Source organism: Anticarsia gemmatalis, chromosome 2 (assembly GCF_050436995.1).
Source record: "Anticarsia gemmatalis isolate Benzon Research Colony breed Stoneville strain chromosome 2, ilAntGemm2 primary, whole genome shotgun sequence".
Classification (NCBI taxonomy): Eukaryota; Metazoa; Arthropoda; class Insecta; order Lepidoptera; family Erebidae; genus Anticarsia; species Anticarsia gemmatalis.
Window position 1 is genome coordinate 11,844,221 of NC_134746.1, and position 27,331 is coordinate 11,871,551.

Here is a 27,331-nt window from a genome sequence, read left to right on the forward strand (position 1 = left end):
GCTGACTGGACCAGCAGTAGGTAAAATACATAACGTAAACAATTAGTGTAACGGTCAAAGTCAACTAACAAATCAAAGTCCATATTAAAATACCTGATTTCTTAACTCTTTAGAACATTTTTGCACATTATTTTATGAGAAAAATATCGTGCAAAATTGTCTTAATTAAGACTGAATCCTGTATTAAGACTTTAATTTGATCGAAATTGGATCACGGGATTGGTTCTTGGGTCTAAAGAACGGTTCATGTGGACTTTTGTTAAGCAAAATGAAATGTGACTTTTTTTATCAATTTGGAATATTTTCAATAGCAGCTCCGACTTTTATAACATGCTTAGTATGTGAACTCTGCGTTAGGCAGATAAAATATACTTAAAAATAAAATTATCCGCTATCATCCGACATTTGGACCAATAAAAAACATCAAATGATTCAAGTTAGATATACAACGTGTCCCAAAACTCAACGTCAAAACGAAAACCTGAGCTAGGCCAAGTTGTGTCGGCTCTCAAAATGTATTTAAAAAAAATCTATCTCATGTAGTTTTAAAATGACAATCATTTTTGTAAAATTGGCACCCTCGATGAGCTCACGTCTACTGGGGCTACAAATGACTTCTTATCTAGTTCTTTTTTTATGTGGAGTGTGCCTAAGTAACGCTACTACAAACTTCAATTCATTATTTGCACACACCTTCATTGGAATTTCTGAAAATATCCCTTTTATGGCGAATTATGCCTTGAAAATATTTCATCACTCAACTTTGACAGTCTGTCCTGAAAAATAATTGTACTACGCTTTTTCGGCATGTACCTTTAAAAGCTGGCGCCTTAAATGGGCTTTCGAAAATGGTATTACACTTACTAAACTATTTCATAGACGACGAGAAAACAATAAAAATCTTAAGATAGTCGGTATTTAACTTATTATTAGTTCGTCATAAAACTTTCTCAAAATTATTCTGAATTGAAGTTTGTAGTAGCGTTACTTAGGCATATTCCACATAAAAAAAGAACTAGAAAAGAAGTCATTTGTAGCCACAGTAGACGTGAACTCATCGAGGGTGCCAATTTTACAAAAATAGTTGTCATTTTAAAACTACATGAGGTAGTTTTTTTTTAAATACATTTTGAGAGCCGACACAACTTGGCCTAGCTCAGGTTTTCGTTTTGACGTTGAGTTTTGGGACACGTTGTATGAATATGTCCCTGACTCATGGCCTCAGTTTTAGCACGTTTACTTATCAATCTCTAGAAAAACGAGGAAGCGAGTGATAACAACATCAAAAACATTATTCTGCCTTATCTACGCTGAAGCTGAGATAAGCTCACGAGACGCTCTGATTTTTTTCTTATCGGCTCGGAGAATATAGGCACATATACTCGTTAATCAATTATGAACCTTGTTCTGACTCATTATAAGTGGTAATCGACAGCCTACTCTGAACGACCGTTAAAATTCACAATTAACATAGACGACAATATGAAATATTCCGCATTTAATAATTTTTGTACGCAACTACGTTTCTTGACCACTGACCTCGTTGTACTACGTCGTGGACTTTGCTCCTAGCGTTGCAGTCTTACAGTGTTACAGCCAGAGATAACGATCATTAGGAATGTTTATGCGCCGATCAAAGACGCACCGTCATTGACGACATTAATTTCTTCAAGCTCTATTAGGAATCGTGTATCAATCGTACTTGACATTTCACCGCTATCGGAATGATCTTTTAAACAGACTGTACAAACCTTTTATGAAGTTAAATGTCGGTATTATTGCAGTATGTTACGACTAGATTGTTACTAACGCATATTTCTTTCTCCTTTCAGATGGATAGCAGCTCAGAAGCGATGGAGTTGAGGCGAGAGTTGGACGCGGTGAGGAACGCGCTGCAGCAGCAGTCCGAGTCGGTGTTGAAACAGAGACATCAACTCGTCGAGGCCGGGCAGGCGCTCGCCGCACGCGACAAGAAATCCGCCCAGGAGAGGAGGCTCAGACAAGATCAGCTGGCCCTAGTACTACGCTCCCTTGTATTACTAGAGTCCCGCTTGACCAGAGAGCAAAAGCAAATTCACGTTGCTCTTCAACAAAAGGAAAAAATCATCAAATCACAACAAGAAGAAATAGCCAAACTAAAAGCCCGAAAATCCTATTGCAGCAATTGCCAGCAACTGCTCGGGTTCACAAGCGAACAGACCAACATAGAAACGGACCCAGAATTTCAAAGTTTAGAAAGTACAGACTCAAGGTTTCAAAATACCTTCGTTCGGAGCTGTAGTTATCGTGAAAGAAATTCACCACCGGTATTCCAAAAAAATACTAGATTAAGTAAAAGCTTCCAGTACCAGTTGCCGAAGAGTGACATAGTGTACGGCAACACTAGTTCCAGTGAAGAAGGGAACAACGCCAGTGTCGGTGGCAAGGGTACTTTTATCAAAAATAAACAAGCATTCGTTAGACGAGACGTCTTTAGAAGGTCGAGAAAATACTCAGGAAGAAAAAATAACAATAAGTATACAGAGACCACACCGAAAGGTTACAATAACCAAGCGAACAATAGCAGCAGTGCTGAAGAGTGCATCGGTATGAGCTACCAGGTGAATCATGACGACAATGATATCACTGCGAGTCAAATCGCAAACGACATTAGAAGGGCTTCCTTGAAAATCGACCAGCTCATCGGTGAAGCTGCTAAGAAAGAGTTAGAAAACACTGCCAGTGATTCTGATAAAACATATTCTACAAAAATGGAGAGAGTGCATGGAATCAAGAGGCAAGCATCCGATGAAATAAAAGCTAACAGACAACTTTTCTTGAACAACGTTCTCAATGAAGAGAGCAATGAAAAGCCTTGGTATTGTAATGTTAGCGATCCTGAGCAAGAAGGAGATTGTTTGGAACAAAGATCCTTAACTAATAAGTCGAAATCGACGGATGATCTTTTGTCAGGCATGTGTGATGTAGAGGTTGTAGCCGCTAAGAACGATGTGTTGTGCAATAATATAATGAACAATAATGAGATATTCAGCGCAAGGTTTGATGACAAAAATAATAATATTGAATCAAGCTTGAACAAACAAGCTGCTCATGCTGAGGTGAATGAGAATTGGTACGCCAGTACCAGCGACGCAGATGAGAACCCCAGCAATGAAATTTATAAAAACAATCCAGTGTTGGAGTGCGTCAATCAAATTCTGCTTCAAAATTCATTGGACGACAGCAGCAATGACAATTCTAAGTCTAGTGAAGCGCCCAGTCCGAAGACATCGGCCAAACGTGTGCAGTTCTCTACACTTAACAGCATCTCGTATGACGAGAAAGTAAGAACTAGCAACACTTTACCTAGATCGGATAAAAGAGCAAATAAGATTGTCAAGTTTAGTTTGGAAACCGCTTCTGAACATAGCTATGAAGTGCCCAACACAGCTCAAGGTTTCCAGTACGAGATACAAAGCTTGTACAGCAATGAATATGAACCTATTATCACGAAATCGAATGATTCCAAACCCGTGCCATTGCCGCGGACGGCGCAATCCAATGATAAACCAAACATCCCCAAAATAAGAGGCTCTATAGTGAAAAATATCGCTGCTAACATAGAAAATCGTAACATGAACAATGTCAACAATGTCGTTGAAAGAAAAATTGATAACGATCTCGGGTCGATGAAGATATTCAATAAGAGAAAAGTGCCACGAACTCCCCCCGCACTGCCGCCTAAGCCAAAGAACCTTTCTGCTAAATGGAAAGCTGAAAATACTGTCAAACAACTGACAGAACAATTAGACTCTGAAGCCGTTGCGGCTAACCAACGGGTTGCAGACGTTAAGACGAGAAAAGTGGGACAAGTAGCAACTGTTAACAATATTGAGCCGGACTACTGCTCCATTTCAGAGATAAATGTTCCAGTAGTCAGCAACGGAAAGAGGGAGTTGCTACTCACTCAGCCAACGGTCGAGATACACAACGAGCAATACCCGGTGCACGCTGTCAGCCAACGAAACAGCGTCGCCAAGGTAGTGTCTTTGCCAAGGATCCAGAACAAGATTAGCGATAAAGACATTCCCAAACTTCCTCAAGTCACCGAGATTATCATTCCCGACGAAGATGATAAAACGAACGACGAACAAAACCGCTCCTTCCAGCAAACTACTGAAAGTTACTTGACTAGCTTTGTCATACATCCCCTGCAACCGAAATTGGACCCTCGTGCTTCGATTCAAATGGGCAACACTGTGTCTTCCATACTATCTGAGATCAACAAAGGTGGCAAAGGGGGCAGCAAGCAAATCAATCTGACCGAACTGGACAACCAGTTCAACCACGTACCCGAGAAGAATCAAATTAACAATGCAGAAATGCATAAAGCGGAATACTTCGACGACATAGACAAATTCGATTTGTCGCAGAACTTTGAAGAGTTTAAGATAGACGATGAACTCGGCAGCATCGTTGCAGAGGAATACCGCATCAGCTCCGGTAGCAGTGACGGTTCCATGTCAGATGTCGTAACCGAACATCTTACCAATGTACCTGATAAAGAAAAACAGCATAATAATAACACTAACAAGGATGACAATGGAAATACTGATAATTTTCTTGATAATAACGACAACACCTTGAACAAGGGTTCGTCGAAGAATGCTAAGTTGTCTAATAAGCCTGATCTCCTTTCTAATATAGAGAATTTAGAGACTGAATCCGTGAGGAACTCCGACATAGAGTCTAGCAACTCGTCGGGGAGCAACAGTGGGTCTTACAACACTGTCAAGTGCGAGCCGCGCATGGTGCTGCACAACGCGGAGATCAACGCGCCTAAAACAAAAGGATCTTTTGATTTCTTCCTCGAAACATCTGGTCTTAGCTCTAAGTCTATCTTCACACCGAGTAAGAATTACCTGGGCCTGAGGCCTCCGAGCGCCAACCACAAGAGTGTGCTAAAGCCTAAGGATATCAAAATGCGTGTGAAAAATCCTATTGCAACGAACAAAATCAACGAAAAGCCTATGACGACTGCTATTAAATATTTCGAACCTTATGTTTAAAATTATTGTTAGTTATGTGTTATATTTTTAATGAAATGCTTAAATCTATTTATTGTAAAAATGAACTTGCCGCCGTAATACTATGTACTAATGTATTTATATTGTTGTAAATATTATAATTATACCTAGTTATTTTGCAGTTATAAAATATTTAACATTTATTTTGATGTTTTATTTGAACCATATCATCTAAAATAAATAAATAGATCTACGTAGAACTTACATTAAAGGAGGTAATGACATAATAATCAAAGACTGTAGGTATAATTTTTCAAAATGTATTTGGCAGTATTATTATTTCTATAAATAATTAAATTACATCATAAATATTTAGGCTAAATTTATTTACACAATAAATAATAACTTTAAATTAGAGTATGTTACAATAATTTTCCTATTACAAAACATTCGCTTCTTTAACAAATTCTTCTCTTACACGTCTTTTCAATGTAGGACTTTGCGGTATTTTTCAAATGCTTAAATACACTTCGACTCTTGGCACTCTCGAGAACTGAGTCCAATGTCACAGTGGAACCTCCTGCCTTGTTCCCACAGTCGATATATTCACAAAAAGGCCTGTCCAGGTCATCAGACAAATTGATGGTCTCTGAACTAGAACAGCCACTGGAACCAGACAACTCTTCAAGGTCCGTCACTGAAGATATTCTTGCAGACGAAATATCTAATGAAAATGAGTCATTAGACAAGGCTTTCTCCTTCCTTCGCCGCCTTTCATTCCTTGAGTAGGGCCTTCTCCTTGCCTTCAAGTACTCTTCCGAAGAAAACGTAGTTGTCGGTCTTTCAATCACTGCTGGTACACATGTTGACAGATCCTCCGAAGTTTCCAAGTCAATAGGCGTGCCCCACTTGCGATCCAAAGCACGGAAAGCAACCGACAAATGCAAATGCAATTCCATTTTGATATATTTTTGATGTCACTTGTACAAACACTGATGGGTTAATGTACAAATAATTATTTGCAAGCCCTTTTTATATCAATTAAACTACCCCCACCAAATATTTAATTAAGTAATTGTTGTAGACTCTAATTAAACCAGAAGCTAGTAATTATTTTGGTGCAATTATTAATTGGGTGTTAATTACAGTGCTAATAGTAAATTTAGGTGTTAATTAAGCCCTATAATTATTAATTAGGTGCCAAATTTCACAATGCATAATGGCAGGGTTTCCTAATAGTATTGTCGTTATGGTAGCAGGTAGCCATTAGTAAGTCGAAGGAACAACGTAATTAAATAATTTCAGTAGCAAATTATAATTCAATATTTGCTTAATTAATTGGTTGGCTACTGATTGATAGTAATGAGGCATTTACTTACGTGCCTACAGTTATTCTTGGAGTGTCTAGTGAATTATGATACCTACTTAAATCAAAGTTCGTAGGTGACAACAAAATATGAGTGCAATAAGTCTGAGCCCAAGAAGCAGTAGTAAGTACCTAAAATAATTAAACAAAATGAGATACGATCTTACTGAAAAAACCTAGAAACAAGAGTCAAGTGTTGTTTATAATACGCTTTCGGTTGACAACTGATAATTAAAGTTGAATCAAGCAAAGCACACCATCCCAGTAAGTGTCGGTAAAAGGTAGGGAAGCGAGTCCTTACTGCACAAAAGTTTAAATAGAAAATGACTCTTGCAATTTAATTACAAAGGAGAATGCTCAAAATGTATGGGAAAAAAACCCAGGCCGTACACAAACGGTGTGTAACTCAGAATTTTAGTGATACTGAGTGATTCAATTCCAGATATTCGCCTCTATCAAATTCGATGGCTAAATACTATTTTTTGCTATTATCTACTATTTAAAAGGTGAATTTAAAAAATAAATATTTTTCAAACATTCATCACAATGATTATTTTTTGGATAATATAATTGTATAAGTAAATATCTAATACTAATAAATAATTAATTTTAATGGAACTGTGATTTTTAAAAAATAATTAACAATAAAATAATTATATTCTATCACTACATAGTACATAGAAGGTGCCAGCTGCATTTCTTCCCGTGCATACTGCAATAGTCAGTAGAGGGATGGAAGGGTTTGGTGCTTCATAGGCTATAGGCTAGCAATCTACCACCATGACAACACTTTTTTACCTTATAATAGCCCTCCAATTGTCTGCCAACCCGCATTAGACCAATGTGGTGTACTAAGGCCTGATCCCCCTTTTTGTTAAGAGGGGAGGCTCGTGCCCCTCGGTGGGGACATATATTATTATGACCTGGTGATGATGACTCATTTTTCAAAAATATATTTTTAAATTTTTTTTATTTGTAACTCAGTTACATACCTATATTAAAAATGTGTGACTCAAAAAAGATTAAACATTTATATAGGTAACTTATTTAAAAAATATAAAAATATATTGAAAACCCCTACTGAAAAGTTATAGCAAAACAGTATGTTCAGCCATCGAATTTGATAGAGGTAAACATTGGGAATTCAATTACACAGTATAACTAATTTTTAGAGTTACATAACTTTTGTGTACAGCCTGGGTTTTTTTTGAGCATTCTCCTTTGCACAAAATTCTACGGAATCTTGACATTGGTATCGAAAATTAAAATTGATTGCTATCATGTAGTTACCTATAGCATAATCACCTATGTAATCGAGGTACGTTGACACATTATATTCCAGGTTCAACTAATATTTCGGACTAATTAGGAGGTTTAATTGGTATTCAGGAAATACTCGATTATAAAACGGGTAAGTAATTAAATTCAAATTGATTCTAATTGTATTACATTACGCTACAATTACTAGTAACGCGTAGAACTGGTCACCGGCGGAACTGAATGACAAGATTTCATACGGCACCGCCGGTAAGGTGTGAATAAATCAAGGGAAGTTTGAAGGATCGTTCCAAGTGGCGTTATCTGGCCTCTGCCTACCCGTATGGTGATTTCATGCATGTATGTATTACAATACTATGTGCAAAGAAAGTAGTCAGGTAGATGAAAATATTATAATTAATTATTCATTATCACGTAGGTACCTACAGACGATCCATTTATCTATATTACACCTAATGATCGCCATTGCGCTTGATAAAATTATAATACTGGGCTGGCTGCTTTAAAAATTAATTTTTAAACTGAGAGGTTCCTGCGCAAATATGGAATCTGTGGCGTTCAAAGATCAATCGATTCGAACCTGTGACTTTATGCTTGGCTCTGAAGTGCAGTATAAATCTAGAGCTAATCCTATATTGATAACAAATCCTGCACTAAGATTTGCTCTAGCGTCGCGGGGACTTTAACGAACATACAAACAAGAGGTACAAAGTATATTTATATAAGAGTAAGTTATTTGTGGATCACACAAAAAAAAAATCTGTGTGGGAATCAATCCCAGGAGACTTCTGGAGGTATGGAGGTAGTCAAAATGAGCAAAATCATGATTAATAATGTACCTGTTTTACTGTATGTAAATAGGTGATTTAGGGGTAAAGACAGTGTACAAAAATCTGTTTTCATTATAAAACATTTTATTTAATTTTCTTGATGGCAGATTTTTTCTTCTTTTTCGAGCCTTTATCATCCTTCTTCAAATCTTTTTTCTGGACCTGAAATTAAAGCACGCAATGATCATCATCTATTTACACCAATTTTTTTTTGCACATATTTTCTTGCAGAATGTACCTACCTAAGTTTTAGTTAGTAATTTTCGAAAAGTTCACCCTGAAGGAGGTAAAATTCTAGACATGCAAAACCATAAACAGAAAGCTACTATAATATAATATAAATATAAGTTTTTAATAACTTAATTACCTTGCCATAACTACTCAATAAATGTCCGACATCATTGTTAGTCTTCTTCTTCTTCTTGCCGCCTGTTTGTAGAATACTCTTAGATCTCATCAACTGTTTCTCTTCTTGTTCTTTCACCTTCTCTGCTTTCCTCTTCTGCATTAGTTCTTTGTAGTTTACATATTCTTTCTTTGGCGGTTTTGCACCTGTAACCAAGTAAATACTTATGTTATTAAACAAGAAATAATTTTATAAAGTACCTATGTTGCAGTTGTGAAACCTCTTTTATAAGTTTAGCATTTAAATGCTAGATTGTTAGGTACGCCTCTGACGAAGTTGCTAGTGTAGTTAAACTTTATTTATTATGGACCAAAAGATCTATGCATGGTAGTTTATTGTTGATAGAAAAAGAGAATTATATATTTAATAGAGTAAATCCACCATCCATAATAAGTTAAGTAATACTTGTCATACATTATCTACACATTATTAAGTTTATACAATTTTTAGTTTATAAAAAAACAGCTGATGAGTAACTAACCTAAACTAACAGCGAGTGCAATTCTCGCTTCTTGCTTCTTCGTGGGGTCGAATCCTGACATTCCAAACTTCACAACTTCGTGACGGATTTTCTTAAGATCTATGTCTTTACTGGATTGTTTTCCTTCTGGTTTATATTCACTTTTTGTGTTATCATCTGGAGCTGCTTTCTTTTTCGCTTTGTGCGCCTCGAATTTGACAAACTGGAAGTTGCTTTCTGCGTTTTTTAAAGCAAGGGCCGCTTTTGTCATTATTATAGACATTTTGTCGATTTAATTTAGTCTAAAACAATGATTAAAATAGCAAATTATTGCATCGGGATAACTCGCACGTTGTTCGCAATGTTTATTTCGTTGTTTTTTTTAAACAAATGTCAAAGTTTTTCTGTCGATGAGTGTTCGAAACCGAGCATTTTTGTCCTCTGCTAATACTGTTCTTACACAGACATTCTCTATAGGTTGGAAAACACATTTAGTTACTGTTATTCACCTAGCACAGTATGAAACTGTTGTATTACTATTGTTTTGTCACGAAATAAGTTCGTGAGCTAATGTTCTCCTTAGAACGATATTGTTTCTCTTGATTAACGAAGTTATTTTTAATAAACACTACGTCACCATTTACAATTGAGAACAGCGAGAATGTTGATCTAAAGTTTGACAGGTCTCAAAATAATCAAATAATTTCCCCTTTTACACGAAAGCATTACCTTAAATATTTATATTGCTATCTCGTTTTTACTCACTAAAAATTGTATTAAGCCATCTTGCTGTCAAATAAGGTATTCTTTTATGCCGTGGAAATGGTCTTTAATTCAAAGTATTTCGCTTCAAGATTTTGCTTGCTTTCCTCATTTTCTTCATGACGAAATGCTAATCTATTATTAGTGTGACTTTTTGTTTGTTTTTCGTTTTGATATGCCGGCTGCGGTCGCGTCTTCACTAAAAATAATGTAACCGGTATTGAGTAGTTTAATTTTGGCCCAGCAGGTAGCGAGGCCAAATAATATTTTCGGCATTCGTAAGAACACCTCGTAACTCGTAGTAGAACGTTGACATTCCAAATACATTCTCTATCGAAGACGTACGCTTTAGTCTTAAGTTGTAACTTTAAACATAATAAGCAATATGAAAAACAAGTACAGAAATACTGATTCCTCTATAAAGGCTGGTGATTTAATATTAACGGAGCAGCCCTTCGCATTTGTTCTATCGTCTAAAGAACAAGGAAGCCGGTGTGATAACTGCTTGGAAAAGTAAGTATACACAATAAAACATGTCCAATTTTTTTTTATTGATGAAAATTGGTAAACAACAACATGCCAGCTACAGGTTAATTTCCTAGAAGTGCTTGTAAGTTATAACTTTTAAAACATTTCAATAGTTTTTATTGCTGTTGTGAATTCGTTTTTCAAAAGTATAGGTTGCTTTTATTGTTATTTGCAGGCTGAGGCAGTCTGAGGAATACAGTTTTATGATATTTTAAGTTAGTGTTGTAATTATTTATAATAATAATAATAATAACTTTTTATTTCAACCAAGAGGTCATAGGAACAGTGAGATCACAGGACAATTTTTATTTATGATAATATTTCTAAGTAAACTAAGACAAAGATTGTAGCAAATTGGTAAAAAGCTAATATGATGCTTCCAAAACAATTTAACTGACAAATTAAACATTAATTAATAATATTTAAAGGTAGTTTATCATTGTAACCTACTGCTTTTGATTTACATCACTCTTTATTCTTTATATTTAAGTTTTTATTTCACAGATTTATTTAAATTTTCAACTGCTCAGTCTTAAAACTTTCAACATACTCTAAATTATCATCTCTATAATAATTTCTTGTGGTTGAGTGGTTTCATACAATCAAATTAATATTAAACTTAACTAAAAACATATTCCATTGCTATAATATGTATCAAATATCAGGTTTCTGCTGCAACATGCATAATAGAATATTGGGAGTTTCTAGCTATTAATAGAGCTACTAGAACTCATTATTGAGCTGAAATAAAATTTTGCATTTTAAACAATAATTAACAGGTTTTTTTATTGTCTTTGCTAATGAATTAAAGGTAATTATGTTCTACATTACAAAAATTATTAAATACTAGGCACTCCATCATAGTAAGCTTTACTAAGCCAATGTTAGGCAGTGTCTCAAAGAAGTACAATTAGAATTAATAAGGGCGAAAATTTGTCCATAACTTACAACAAAACAACCCCACTACCTATCTTTGCAACCATCAAAAAAAGTAATTAGGTTTCTCTGAATCTAGATTTAAAAATATCATTATCAGTCATCAGTGACTTCAAAAATTTAGGTCAGGTGTTCACTAGTTTAAAGCTGTAATATTCTTAGAAGTAATTGTTATTTGTGTCATACATATTTTAAAGTTCATTGACCAATGCAGAGAAATCTATAGGCTATATAAACTGTTACTTCATGACTGTCTGGTTAAGAAGATTTTGATTAAAGTAGTAGGTATTCATTGATTAACATATATTTGATATTATGTGAGGCTACCTCCACATTATCTACTTAACTTAAAAAACTCGAAAGGTTAATTGGTTATACAATATTTTTTTTTAACTAGATTCTTTTTACTATAAATTCATTAAACTACTGCAGTTATTTTAACATTTACTACACCTCTTACAGCCAGAAAACTTCTTTAAAATTGAGATCCCTAAACTTAATGCTGGACTCATAATGTTGCCTTAACGAAGACCTATGGGTCCTCCCTTTACTAATAAAGAATGTTAGGTATATAGGTCAAAATTCTGATTAGAAAAGTATAGATCTAATGAAGTAACCCCTGCACTTGACATTTCAACATTACAAAACGTATTGTCATTTTATAATTAGGTGGTCTGGTCACCTATTGACCGTGTCGGTTTGTTTCAGGGGCAAAGTACTGAAGTGTTCGGGATGCCAATACGTGCACTACTGCGGCCGTTCGTGCCAGAAAGATGCGTGGGTCGACCACAAGGTATGCCTGATATGCTTTGTACTTTTACTTGCTAAATGATGATACATTTTGTTGTGATGAATTTCATTTTGGCGATGGGAGTCGTTTGAGTCCACGTTTTGCTATTGCAAATGTAAAAAAAATATTTGTAGTTAAGTTCCTATCGATTTGTTCAAGGTAACTTTTGATTAGTTGCCCAGTCTATCAAATAAAGTTGTGATAAGCATTCATCATGTTTATTATCAAAACCACGGAAATATGGGATCCTTAAAATTCCCATGATACGATTTCTGTTCACCGTATAGACCTACGTGAATATAGGGTCATTTCGCCTGTTCGCGTCCATTTAGTGCAGTTAGCAAGTTTGAAGGAGAAAATAAAAATGTTGCAGCACTATTTTCAATGAAAAAATGTATGTACTGTGGTGACTATATAGTCTAATTTAGTATTAGCTTTCAGTTTCGTTTGTAATATCATGAGTTTTTTTTAAGAAAAGGCAAACCACAGAATTAGGCTTTTCACCTACTTTGCGTCCACAAAATCCAAATTGCGTCCACCCTGAGACTATTTCGCGTCCACCAGCTTAGAAAAGGTATGAGGGGGTGATATTATTAAGGAAATATAAAGAAACAATAGATCTTTTTAATTTATTTATTTAAGAATAATATAATTGTTAAAAAAATCTCTTGGACCTAAAACTTTTCCTGTTTTTGGACAGAAAGCCAAACCGCTTTCGTCTCCATTGAAAATTATTTTTGGATCACTTAAAATATCTTTCTGATTCATACTTTCAATATTATTCAAGTTCTCTAAATCACAATCTGATTGATTCTTCTGTTCCTAGGGCTCTAGCTTTATTAATGCCCTCCGCATTCTTAAGAGATATTTCTTTATTTCTGGCCAAAAAAATTTCAATCCACTTTAACCTGGGCGGTCATTTTTGAATTTATTTTTAATCTCCCCGTCTCAAATGATTTTCTGAACAGTAATTCCTGTTTTTTCACTGGGAATCCACATTTGTATATGTTGAGAAGCCATTCAACTACCTTTTTTTCACCATGTACATCAGGGGCCGAAACAGGTCAGTAAAGTCAGTAAAAGTCAGTATTTTTGGACCTGGTCAGTAAAAGTCAGTATTTTAGAAAATCGGTCAGTATTGTCAGTATTTTTCCAAACTCACACACGTTTTTTTTTGATTTTCCTCTGCTGTTGGCCAATCTTACATTTTCGATTTGCCCAGTAATAATAATAATATCAGAGGGCTGCTTTGGATGCTCGATATTATGTTGATGATCTGCGTAATATATATGTTACTGTAAAAGCCCGAACAGTGGTAAATCCTAAGATTTTAAGGTAAAACCTAAGATTTACCAACTCTCAGTGGTAAAAGTCCGAACAAGCCGGAGTTTAAAAACTGTAACATATACAGTATATACAAAACTCCTTCTTCATAACTATGTAACGGTATAATTATATACCGTAACACATAGTTATAAAGAAGGAGTTTTGGGCAAAGCGACATGGGTAAGTTAGGTTAGAAGGCTGAGGTGGGAGCTTCGCTTCGCTCGCTCCCACCATAGCCTTTGTCGTTATTTTTTTTTTAAACCACCCAGCAGGAATGCAATGCAATGCAGGAAAGCACCCCGCGAAGCGGGGCTCCGGCGACATCTCGACATCATCAAGTGAATAGAGGTAAAATTTCGAAATAAAAGAATTGTTCGGACTTTTACCATTGAGAGTTGGCAAATCTTAGGTTATACTGGAAAATCTTAGGATTTACCACAGTTCGGGCTTTTACAGTAACATATACATGACTGTATTGAAGCATCACATGACTTCAATAGAACAGCAAATTAAAATTTACTATTTTTTGAAATCAATATTTTTGAAGTGAAAATTCTTTAGCGCCGTTGCGCACTTTTGCGAAACTTCGTAAGACCTAATTGAAAACTCGTAAGAGCTGATTGAAAATTCGTAAGACCTGATTGAAAACTCGTAAGAGCTGATTGAAAACTCGTAAGACCTGATTGAAAATTCGTAAGACCTAATTGAAAACTCGTAAGAGCTGATTGAAAATTCGTAAGACCTGATTGAAAACTCGTAAGAGCTGATTGAAAACTCGTAAGACCTGATTGAAAATTCGTAAGACCTAATTGAAAACTCGTAAGAGCTGATTGAAAATTCGTAAGACCTGATTGAAAACTCGTAAGAGCTGATTGAAAACTCGTAAGACCTGATTGAAAATTCGTAAGACCTAATTGAAAACTCGTAAGAGCTGATTGAAAATTCGTAAGACCTGATTGAAAACTCGTAAGAGCTGATTGAAAACTCGTAAGACCTGATTGAAAACTTTATTAACAAAGCTTTTTAACACACTAAAAAGGCGATGCTGGTTGACTACGGGGATGGTGGAGACCAATAACCGAAAATAAGCTTTTTAACAATCTTAAAAAAAGGATTTTGACTTCTCAATTCGACTGTATTTTTTGTTATTTCACACCATTCACCTGAAAAACGGTTTAGAAATGGTCTGTATTTGGTCAGTATTTTTGAATTTTTGGTCAGTAAAATCAGTATTTTCGACCTCGGAACTTGTTTCGGCCCCTGATGTACATTCACCATCTACACTTAGCGTTGGTTCTGGTCCCGGTTTCTTTACTCCATCTGGTCAGCGCCCTCTGATTTTATCCAATATTGTGGTCCTGGGAATTCCATAATCTTTACATATTTGTCTTACAGATTTATTTTTCTCGCGAATGTCGCTTAGCGCTTTCTTCAAATCTTCTTCTGTATAAGTTTTCTTTTCCTTCTTCTTGTTTGACTCTAAAGAACTCATCTTAAACAGAAAAAAGAATCACAGAAAACATTTTATTGGACCTACTAGATTAAAAATACTGAATAAAATAAAATATTTATATTTATCCTATTGCCAGTATTTTACAAAAAATAGAGCGATTATTTAATAAAAACGGACGCGATTTGTTACAAGACTATATAGCCTATAGGAATAGTTTGCGTCCACGTGTTCGATCTATCATTACTTTTTCTACAATCTTAATTATGTGGACGCAAATTGGGTATTACAATTGTGTAATTTTAATTACAAAATGAACGAAAACCCAATTTATTTTAATATTTTAATCACTTAAAAATAAACAACTAACTAAAACGTAAATGGACGAGTTCGCGTCCATTGTGGACGCAAAGTGGTAGTTTAATAAATTCAGTGTCGCACTTCGCGTCCACCCTGTTTTAACTATTTAATATATAAAAAAAAGCAAATTAGTAGTTAATATAATTAGTTTTTGCTATGATTCATGTCCCGAAACATCTATGTATCCTCAATTTCACATAAAACATAAAGAGACTTACCGTCAAATGCGCCGCTGCACACTATTTTTTTACTAAAATCCCACACGTCTGCACTCCGTTGTTGAACAACCAAACTTAATCTTTTTTTTTACACAGATTAAATAGGCACTCGGAACTTTTGTCTATGTGTGCGTGCTTCGTACACATTGAGGTATTGACAGTTATAACATTCACGTTCATCAGTGTGATATTATATTTATTTTCAAGTATTTTTATAGGCAGGTTCGAAAAATGGACGCGATTTAGGTGATGGACGCGATAGGGCAAACTTACCCTATGAAAGGGTACTCAGAAATAGATATAGTTTTCATTCTTTACATTCGTAGCAATTGAAACAACTAATTAAGCAAGGCGCGTAATTAATAAAAACACGTATTGTCGGAAACATACGTAGGGGTTTATTGAAACCTACGAGTATTAAACTCTTGCACATAATAAAGGGCGATCCCCAAAATAGAATAAAGACAAATTATTAAAATAAAATGTGTTGTATAATAGGCTGGTGTTGTGCCGGAAATAAGCTTGACATTTCGCGCGCTCTGACGGCTACAAATCCTTTAGTCACCAGCTGTTTCTGACCAACCCACACCTTTTACATAACTGATTTATTGATCATAACGAACTACTTACGATGCAGGAAATAAAATAACATTCAATGCAGAATAAGAACTTTAAATAATATTAAAAATATCATCCTAGTGCAAAGTCCTTTATTTTATTTCACGATGTTTTTCTGTGGTGTTTTCTCTTGTTTTTCAATGTGAAGGCAACGCCAACGCCTTAACAATTTATTATAAGAGTCAATAGCCAGAAGCCACACCTCTTTCACAATATAAAAACAAAAATAAAATAATTTGACTGTGCCAAATCAATAAAATCCGTCACTCACTGCGGTATTTAAATGTTACCGGTGCTGTCGCAATTTCTGCATTAAGTAATTGCAATTATATTGTAATTAAATCTATTTTCGATACTGCAACACTTTAAAAGTTTATATTTAATCTGCATTATACCAGATTAGACTTTCTTCCAACTATGTTGGAGTCGGCTTCCATTTCGCGGGATTCAGTTAAGTACCAGTATTTTCGATGGAGCGACTGCCTGTCGGACCTCCACAACCCAGTAACCTGGGTAACACGATACCTCTCGGTAACACTTGTTGTCAGACTTTCAAGCTTCTGGCTTACTAGTAACGACTGTCAATGATCTCTAAAAATGGCAGCATTTGGTGTACATTATGTTATTAAGGAAGCCTGCGACTAAATAACATCGTGAAATGTCTCTGGACTGCAATGAATGAGACAAGCGCAGGATCGTAAAAAATGGCGTACTGAGAGGGATGCCTATCCTCAATAGTAGATAGAAATGTGCTGAATAGATAAATAGATGTTATTTTAATATACCATGCATCGTATTATGAATAAGCCCGGTAGTTATGACACAGCTTGCGTATAACGGACAGTTGGCACGCATCAACACCTTCGGCGATATTTTCGCGCACAAAATCTTCAATAACTTACGTCAAATTACGTTTGACGTAAAAATAAATTGTTTTTCTTACAGAATTCGCTTTGAAATGTATGCCAGGTGATTTTTGCGCGGTGTTAAAAGCTTACGATGAGCTTTGATGATGATTTTATGAATGTTTAGGTAAATTACTCTTTGATTCATACACCTACAAAGAAAGAAACGTGTATATTGAAAATACTATATTTTTAAACCGTCTTTGACGGGCCACCTTTATCTGAATATATATTACATAAGAATTTGGCGCCAGCCAATAGACGCACAAAACGATTTTCCGAAAAACCCCACATTTCAGTAAAAAAATCCGGCATTAATAATTGACGTGGTTAAAGATATTCCCATGATCTAATCAGACACATTCCGACTGTGGTCCATATGTTCATTGAATGATCAAGTACCCAATTCCCCATAGATTACAAGAACAACCCTAGTACAGGATTCGGCAATGCTCTTTCAAAATTTGTCTATAAATCATACAAATAATCCAGTTTCAAGATACACGAGTATCTTCCAATGACGTGGTACATTACATCAGTAGAATGAACAATAAATTACGCAACAGTACAAATGCATTTGTGTAATTTACAAAACAACGTTTTCCGCGTTTAGTTTTGGCGGGGAGCCAATCATTCCCGATTGTTTCTTGTAGATACGATTTATACGATCCAAACCGTTGTTAAATGTTGATGGAACTAATTGCTGATTATTTGTTTAAATTGTTTTTGTTTCTATGTTTTGAATTCGGTAGCAGATACATGGTGTCATTCTTCGCATTCTGTAAGGCATAATTGGACGTAGTTAAGCAGAAAGGACTTCATCCACACTTTGAATACAATGGAGCTAAGTATGCCATCATTCTCCTGAGGTTCAAATCTATGATGTAGTGAAATCGCTATTTTTAAAATGTAGGTACAATGAAACTCCTTTTCCTACTACCTCGACTCAACCCACAGCATGAAAAGCAGACAAAATTTACCCTCAGGCGAAACCAAAGAAAAGATCCAGAGAAAACTCAAAGTATGGATTGAGTCCTTTCTGCTTAACTACGACTAATTTAGCTCTAAATGTATGGGGATTCGTTGACATAACGCTACATGCCATTTTTTTCACATCCACAACCATAGCACGTCTCTTATTTTCATGAATATTGTCTGATTGCCTATTTAGGAAGGCCTAGACGGTCCAAACGGGGTGTTAAAGACATGGATTCATCCTTTGCTGAAGAAGTCCAAGGCGATTAATGGAAATGGTTCTTAGATCAAAAGCTAATGAGAACTCATTAAATAACAAATAACGTAATGAAACTATCGGCATGTTTCCCGCACTTGAGTTAAACCATTAATTCTATATCTTTCAAATACGCTTTCAAATCGTTTTACGATATCGATTTAGAATAATACAGATCAAATAAATAATGATTCAAATGTTATTTTATTGGTCGTAACGTGGAAAATAAAAATGGTGGAAGAGAAACGGTTCGATTCTTTTGTGAATTATTGCATCCTGTGTTTTATAGGTATTCGCTTTTAAATCTTCGTTGGCACTGGATTTATTTATATTATTTGGTGTCCTGTTTTTTAAGAAAATGTTACTTGAGTATTTTCTGTAAAGCCAAGGTGCAGCATTTTGGAAAATTTTGTGTCGATTGAGTTTCCTTGTTGAGTTCATGCGTAAGCTTTTCAGCTTTTTTACATATTAATATTCTAGGTAAAGGTGAAAGATATTCTATGTAATGCAAGGAGTTTCTTCATGTTTTTTATCCATTACTGTCGTACTGTTTAACGACGATCCCCTAGTTTAATCTAATGCCTCGATGCGGGACGGACGGAGATGTTATGCCTAAATTAGTAGAATATTTACGAGAATGTTTTACGAAGTCAGGAAGATGAAGAACCGATTAACAAATAACTTTTCTAGCACAGAAAGACTTCGACTATTTGTATCCTTGCAATATTTTTGATGAATTATTCGCAGAAGGATTTTTTTTTAAATAAAGTTTGGTAATCAATAACCATTCATTTTCAGTGGGAATGCGCAAACTTCAAACGTGTAGCTCCTAAAGTACTGCCAGATGGAGCCCGGATGCTGGCGAAGATCATCAACCGATTGTACAGGGGAGATGGACATTCCTTTAGATCGTTTTACTCCGGCACTTCGTTCAGGATGTGGAAGGATTTGATGTCGCGTAAGTGACTATTTTTATACAGCATTTTACATAATGACGACTGTAATTCCCGATATTTCCTGACCACTAAGCAAAGTCAAACCAGTTTAATTACATACATTTATGTATCAACATACATAAATACATCACGACTGTTATACTCGAAAGTTTAGTATGAAATACACCCACATTTCGCCATTAACTTATGTCAGTCCCATGTAATAGGGGGCGAGACTTGCCAATTTTATTGTACAAGTCAATGTTGCCTTATCGACATTTCGCCATTTTCAATGTTAGTCCCATGTAATATGTCGAGATTATTGCACATAATGCACATTTAGTTGAATAAGTCAATAGTGCCTAAGTTGCCAAGTAACTTTGTCATTTCGACCCTTAAATGTGTATTATCAGAAATTAATATTCAAAAACAATTAGGTAGGTCTTGAAAATATTGATAAACATTTTATCCTCTTTTACCCAAGAATATTGTATCAGTAAATTCTCACTTTCACACAACCTATAAACACACTAATAAAACAGTCAAATACACATTATTTTAGAACTAAAAGCCAATACTCTTGAAATGAAACAAGTAATCCCACGCGGCGCGGCCTGCTATTAATCAAGCGCAATGAAGATGAGTTATGGTCGTTTTCTAGCCAGGTTTGAACACGTCCACCTGACTATCCACTTACGTGCTCTTGCGTCATTGCGAATATCAAGTGTCCCGTGATTGAGTATTTATAGGTTTATAGGTTTCTGATAGTTTTTGTATTTAGGGCAATTGTATATCAATTTAAAAAGTATATTGCGTATGGTCGCCAATTCAGAATTTTGTATTTTCTTGGGAAATGCTTAGAACTTGAACAATGTATCGTGTAAAGTGTAGAAATTATTTGTTTTGAGAGTTTATGTTATCAATCCTTTACAGGATTTTCTCCTAAATTGAAACAATGTTTCAATAACAAGGCCTTTATTAGTTGAAGCTTGTATTTTTTTCGAAAACTCTTTATGTAACAGCTAACTTTACTGACAATGTTTTCGTTCTCCGTTAAGGTGATATGTTACTTAAACATACAAGACTTTAAAAACTTATTGATATGTTGCCTTAGGTTTTGAACCCTGGAACAGACACAAGGAAGACGTATGCGTAAACCATTCGGTTATTACTGCTGCTAAAAATATCAAATTTAATATTTTTGTTCGTTTTGTTTGCAGATTATTCGGACCTAAAAGCGGACATGAAACGTATGGATCACTTCACTTCGTTATGTGGTGTGTTGTTTGAGTTCCTTAGAGACATATCACTGCCGAACACTGTGGAACTTATGGGATTATATGGCAGGGTAAGTAACAATAACAATTACCTATATTTATATGCTGTTTGGCTGGGGCTTCATTCTGACCCAGAAATTTAAAATCTACATTTTTTCTCAAATTTTGGGGTTGTTTTATGCCTATGGGTGTTACCAGTGGCGGTTTTGTGGCTATTATCTCGGAGTCTTAGGTTTGAATTCCGATTCAATTAATAGTATTGAATTACTACTAATGACCAGGTGTCCTAATGTATATTTGTATGGGACTATGGGAAATGGCAAATACCTTATTGCACGTATATTAATTATCGTTTCATTATTTTCCAGATGGTAATAAACAGTTTCATGATACTAGACATCGACATGAACTCGATCGGCACGGGCATCTACCTCGCGTCTTCCATACTGGACCACAGCTGCGAACCGAACGCGGTCGCCACCTTCGACGGCAAGACTATCAACATTCGAGCCATTAGGGACATGCCTTGTTTGGATTGGAATCAGGTATCATCACTTTGAGAACGATTTGCGACCCATGATTACTTTTTATTATATGATTATTACTTTACATGTCTTTTTTGTACCTAACCTTTAACCTAAAAGGTTAGGTTATATTAGACTCATTTAATATACAAAGGTCAAAGGGGGTACGTGGTGGGGAGCGGTCGAAAAGGAAAAATGTAATATTTGTAATAACGATGTAACAAATATCAAAGTTTCGCTACATTTTTCACTTTTTCTCATCCCCTGAACACAGCTACAAATAAGATGTTTAATAACCTTATATTGATAAAAAATAGCTTTGGAAAAACACACAGTTTTTAAAGTTTGAAGAGCTTCTCTTTTACATGTTTGAACCTATCGTAAAAATAACTCTTTTTTAACACATTTCAGATGCGAATTTCCTACATCGACTTAATGAAGACGCCGTACGACCGTCAGACGGAATTGCTACAGAACTACTACTTCTTATGCCAGTGTGACAGGTGCATGGGTAAATGCTTTAGATGTGCATACTAATTCTGTTTACCTGTACGCATGACACTGTCTACCCCCCTGTTTGATACCGTTGAAGGAGGGATTAGAGTACTAGATACTTTTTATTTCTGTCTGGAAAGAGGAGGGAATAGAGTACTTCCAAGAACATTTTTTTTTTAATCTGAGATTAAGCTACGCTTGCCAAGGTTGTTTTATGGATTGGTGACCATCTTATACATGTAGAGTTCCTCCATGTACTAGTATCCGAATGGCCGTAGCGTGATGTTATATAGCCTAGAGGCTTCCAAAATAAATGGTCTATTCAACACAAAAAGAGTTTTTAGATTCGATCCAGTAGTTCCTGGGATTAGCGCGTTCAAACAAACAAACAAACAAACTCATTAGCTTTATAATATTAGTTAGGCCTGGGTTTCGGACTCGATATCTTGTGATAATTGAATAGATATTTATCTTAGTATATAACCAGTTAGAAATATCTCTGGATTATTATTTTAAAATGAAGTCCTCCTTCAACTTTGTCAAATAAGCATACAGCAATCTTCTGTGCTGTCTGTACAATATATACCAGCTTTATAGCTCAAACAATATATACCATAATAATATATTACTCCTGTAGTTATAGATAAATGTTATTGATTGCGGAATCTCTAGTAAAATTACCAACATTAGATCGACGGAAACAATTATTTTTTGTAGTAGGTAAATTCATTTCCATTAACAAAAAAAGCAGTTTTGTCAGGACTTTACATACGTTGCCGACTAGTGAGTTCACCTGAAAGTCTGTTTGCTAAAATCTCTCACAAAAAGTTGATCTAAATTTTGCCATAACCAGTGAGTTTCATACAAATTGGATCGCAATACTACATATTCCCCAACCTTCTTTCTTAATAAAATCCATTTTTGTAACTGATTACCGCAATCAATATATTTTCAGTACACTTATCTTTCATCTTCCGCTCGCAGTGCATGCTACAACACTACACTGTATCTCCATATTATTACACGAACTGTTTTCAGATGAAAATCAAATCAAATACGCGCACGCCGCGGTCTGCTTAAACAAACAATGCGACCAGCCAGTCAACATACCTTGGAAAGAAGACTGCCAACTTGTCAGAAAACCGGAGAAAAAAACCGAAAACGGAGAAACCGATAACCGGATTTTGGATGAAGAAAAAACCGATTTTAGTGAGGAGAAACTTGAAAGTGATGGTAAAAGTGATACGGATGCGATACACTGTCGGGAATGCGGGACTAAGTACACTGAGAAATATATAGATGTGTTTGTCAAAACTATGGAGTTTACACATGTGCATTTGCAGAATATGGAGAGGGCGTCTGTGGCTTGTATCCTTTTTAAAAGATCTTTTAATAATTGATGTATAATGAGGCAGTTGGTTTGCTGCTTTTGAATCTTGGTAGAAGGTGTGTTTGTTAAGTTTCCAATGTGCATTATAATATAGATAAGAGCGCAATGGTTAATTGAATGTTGAATTTGCCATTGCTACTGACAGAGGACGTGGGTTAGATTTCCGTAATAAGCAAAAAATATTTGTATGATTTACTTGAGACTGTACTAAGTCGATATTTGTAACTTTCTCTGTCACACAATAGGAGTAAAAAATTCTTCCTAAAAACAAAAATATCAACATTCATTTCTAAAACTGTTTTGTAGCTCACATACAAAAAAAGTAATTTTCTAACTTTCATTTTGACATTTTCCTTGACTTATATACCCAGACGTGGACGTCTGTCAATACTGCCTGGACCGTCAAGCAGGAGTGTTACACCCCCTAAATGTGATGCACGCGGCCACGCTCGACCACGCGTTCGACGCGCTCATACAAGTGCAGCACTGGGACAAGGCCTGCGAATACGCTGACAAACTCATTCCTTGCTTTAGGTATTGTACTACTATTTTATATCAGTAGATAAGTAAGAATTTTCTCCTCCCTCTATCCATAGATAATATCAGGCCTGTTCTACCCGAAGGTGTAGGCAGAGGTGTATAAAAATTCACCCACGTTTCGCCATTAACAATTGCAATTCCTGTTGCCATCGCCTTCCTATTGTTGTACAATATTATTTATATTATTCAGTAAGTAGTCTTTTGTTAACGATCTGTCTGAGGTTTTTATTGTAGCTCTACCCGCAACTTGTTTCCTCTCTCCTAATATTGACCATAATAACGTATTTTTCAGAATCATACCATATTAAGTAGTTCCAGTTGAATCAATAGTCATCATAAGAATTTGAGACATTTTCTCATCTGTTTCCGTAGTATTTGTAATTTATCGAATTACTTGTACTGCTTCCAGGTTTTACTACGGCGACAGAAACCCATTACTAGGTCTTCTCCACCTCAAATACGGGAAGATTCTCGTCTACAAAATGGAAAGCGAGAAAGCCTTAGCGCAACTGAAATGTGCTGAGAAAATAATAAAAATGACTCATGGAGACAAACACCCGTTGTACCGACAACAACTACTGCCATTGTTGCAACAAGCCATCATGGAAGCGTGAACATAGTGCCTGTAGAACAGACATATTTATATCTGATGTATGAACGCTTTTTATTATTCTATAGAAGCTGTGAACAATGTACCAGTCTAACCCCCGGTTTCTGAGGTACATTGAGCGATAGTTTATCTATTCAATAGCGTTTAAGCTCATATCTTCTTATTGTATAATTATTCGCCCGACTTTGACATGACTTAACAACTGTTATAACAACCGGGACCGGCATTTTAAGTACCCTCCGAAGCACGGAGATGCCCAATTCAATACCACTGTGCGGTCACCCATCTATGGAACGACCGCGCCAAGGGTTGCTTAGCCTACAGATTGTTTACCGACCGGTGAACGTAAGTGGCTATGGGCGCCTCAAAGCTCGTATAAACATGACATTTTGAATAGACAAACTACCGTTAAATGTGCCTTAGAAACCGGGCATAAGAGTGCTTTTCCACCAAAGATGTGATGTGCTATGCTACTGTTGATGCGTTTGATATCTACCAATCATACTCATAAATGTATAGCTTTGCACTGGTGGACACGGATTCAACTAAGATATGATTTTCATATGCAAGGATGCGTGCTATGGATAGTCGCGAGCTGTGTAGCTATGTGCTACTTTGCGACAGCTTCATAGAATACTAGCTGACCCGCGCAACTTTGCTTGCGTCTCATAAAAGAGAATAGGTCATAATTTTCCCCGTTTTTGTAACCTTTTTTACTGGTACTCTGCTCCTATTAGCCGTAGCGTGATGATATATAGCCTATAACCTTTCTCGATAAATGGGCTATCTAACACTAAAATATTTTTTTAAATCGGACCAGTAATTCCTGAGATTAGCGCGTTCAAACAAACAAACTCTTTAACTTTATAATATTAGTACAGAAGTACAGATATTATTATACACTAGCTGACCCCGCAACTTCGCTTGCGTCACATAAGAGAGAATGGGTCAAAATTGACCCCGTTTTTGTAACATTTTTCACCCGTACTCTGCTCCTATTGGTAGTAGCGTGATGATATATAGCCTATAACCTTCCTCGATAAATGGACTATCTAACACTGAAAGAATTTTTTAAATCGGACCAGTAGTTCCTGAGATTAGCGCGTTCAAACAAACAAACAAACAAACAAACAAACAATCAAACAATCAAACAATCAAACAAACAAACAAACTCTTCAGCTTTATAATATTAGTATTAGTATAGATGTTTTTCGCACCGCTACATAGCTTAGTATTGGTGGAAACAGTCAAATAGTTTCATAGCATAGCTATTACATCTTCGTAGCATAGCTGCATAGCACATCTCTGGTGGAAAGGCACCCTAAAGTTGTAAAGAAAAATGTACCAGTAAATGTACTAAAGGTTGTCAAGTCTACTGTCTGTAAGAGATTGGTATACCATAGTTCCCTGGCATAATAACAAAGCTGTCGCTATTTCTGGTTAAATGCGATATTCTTCAAAACTATTGAACAAATTTTCATGAGATTTTTACAGGAGTGAGGTTTAAAGCCTTGTGTAAAACTCTTACAAAAAAGATTTTGAGGATGTCTGAATAGTCTTTTTACTGTGACCAGTTTCCAATATTGGAAAGAAATTGCCTATCTAACTATAGTAGACCTATCTCTTACTGGCGATAGATTATAAAAACTACCAATACCCTTGGTTCAGTCCCATACTGCCTTAATACATAACTTGTTTTAAAGTTTATGTAACGAAAACTTAAAATCATATAAATTTATGACGTTAGTCGATAAAGCTAGTCTCGTGATAGGAGAATCAGTGTTTAGCGTATTTACGTATCCTAGCGAGTTAGATGAAGATTAGTAGCATTCCTATTAGCTTGATTGCGAAAGTTAGGTCAAGGAAGTAAGAAATGTTTGGATAACATTACAGCCAGGATTTATTAAAACTGCAAGTTGTGAATGAAAAGAAAGCATTTGAGTTTTTAAACAGCCAATAGGTAAAGGTCAAGAAGGAATTGGAAGCTTCCAAAATGTCTGCTTTCGGCAATCCATTAGTATACTAGCTAGAGATTTCTCCATATACCATAATAGCATAAGATTAAGGAATCCACGCAAGATAGTCGCGTGTTAAGTTGCAATAAATCACTAGTTTCTATTGCGCAGAGCGAGCGATCTCGAATAACGGTTTATTTAACAAGAGTGCCTTACAGAGAACAGAACACCATATGAGCGAACTTTTTATTCGTTCTTGAAAAGCAATTAGGTATATGGTAGACCTCCAGTTTTAGGTCAAACACACCCGCAATACTACGAATTTGGTATAGTTACAAAAAACGTGTGAAATTACATTCTAATTACTAATTACAGTCTACCTAATTAATGTCCTAAGATCAGTACTAAATCGCAATAATAGTTTGTAAGATTTTTTGAATAAAGATAATTAAATCTTATATTAAATTATTCTGTATCACATTTACAAAGTCATTTATATATTGTTAGTAGCCAGGAATTCATAGTTATGAAACTATGATGTTCATCATTCCTTTGGCAGATTGTAAAATAAAATAATTTACTATTTCATCTATTAGATTTATATAAAGATATATTTACCATTTTTCAAAATAATAGCTTAACGTTTTTACATTATGAATAGAAATCTCGTTCATTAATCTTATAATTTAGATAAAAACCATACATCAGATATGAATATGACTTTACAAATTATATTTGTCAATTAATTTTTATATTTACAAGGCTGTGTAAGCAATAAATTGGATTAAGTTTACTTGTTTAGATGCCTTTATTAAATAAAAAGTATTTGAGGCTAATTTAGTGATGTTTTACTTTATTCAAAGCAAAACTTTGCTGCTTTCTAGTTATTATACCTACCTAAAACATCATGAAAATGTTTAATTTCAGAAACGAATCATATTTAATAGCTATTCACTCCAAATCCCCCTAGGATTGCTGAAACCCATTGCAGGATTTACCATTTTCATTCCTTAGTACAAATCTGTTTAAATCCTCTAGCTTTCTCTCTTTCTTAGCAGCTCATTACTTACATACTTACCAATCTTAATCCAAATTTATGAAATACTTTAATATGAACTTTGCATTGCTAATTTCC

At 35.4% G+C, this 27,331-nt stretch overlaps 3 protein-coding genes across 5 annotated transcripts in view; 2 read left to right on the forward strand and 1 right to left on the reverse strand.

The window, feature by feature from the left end:
• Window positions 1-5,209, forward strand: part of LOC142984839 (uncharacterized) — a 64,079-nt gene extending 58,870 nt beyond the window's left edge. For all 3 annotated transcript variants that reach the window (XM_076132690.1, XM_076132698.1, XM_076132706.1), the window contains one exon: window positions 1,833-5,209. In XM_076132690.1, the coding sequence (XP_075988805.1) occupies window positions 1,833-5,048 (3,216 nt within the window). In that variant the 3' untranslated portion in view covers window positions 5,049-5,209. The remainder of the gene's footprint in view (window positions 1-1,832) is intronic.
• A 3,337-nt stretch (window positions 5,210-8,546) lies between these two features.
• LOC142978608 (40S small subunit processome assembly factor 1) lies at window positions 8,547-9,745 on the reverse strand. Its single transcript, XM_076123120.1, has 3 exons — window positions 9,368-9,745; window positions 8,848-9,032; window positions 8,547-8,642 (listed from the first exon to the last, which is right to left on the reverse strand). The coding sequence occupies exons 1-3, from the start codon at window positions 9,627-9,629 to the stop codon at window positions 8,565-8,567; spliced, it is 525 nt and encodes a 174-aa protein (XP_075979235.1). The 5' UTR covers window positions 9,630-9,745; the 3' UTR covers window positions 8,547-8,564.
• A 423-nt stretch (window positions 9,746-10,168) lies between these two features.
• On the forward strand, window positions 10,169-27,023 carry Smyd3 (SET and MYND domain containing, class 3). Its single transcript, XM_076132718.1, has 9 exons — window positions 10,169-10,621; window positions 12,281-12,365; window positions 19,269-19,428; window positions 20,626-20,753; window positions 21,051-21,227; window positions 21,618-21,717; window positions 22,740-23,069; window positions 23,463-23,625; window positions 24,041-27,023. Exons 1-9 carry the CDS (start codon window positions 10,494-10,496, stop codon window positions 24,243-24,245), a joined length of 1,476 nt encoding a protein of 491 aa, XP_075988833.1. The 5' UTR covers window positions 10,169-10,493; the 3' UTR covers window positions 24,246-27,023.
• The last annotated feature ends 308 nt before the right edge of the window (window positions 27,024-27,331 follow it).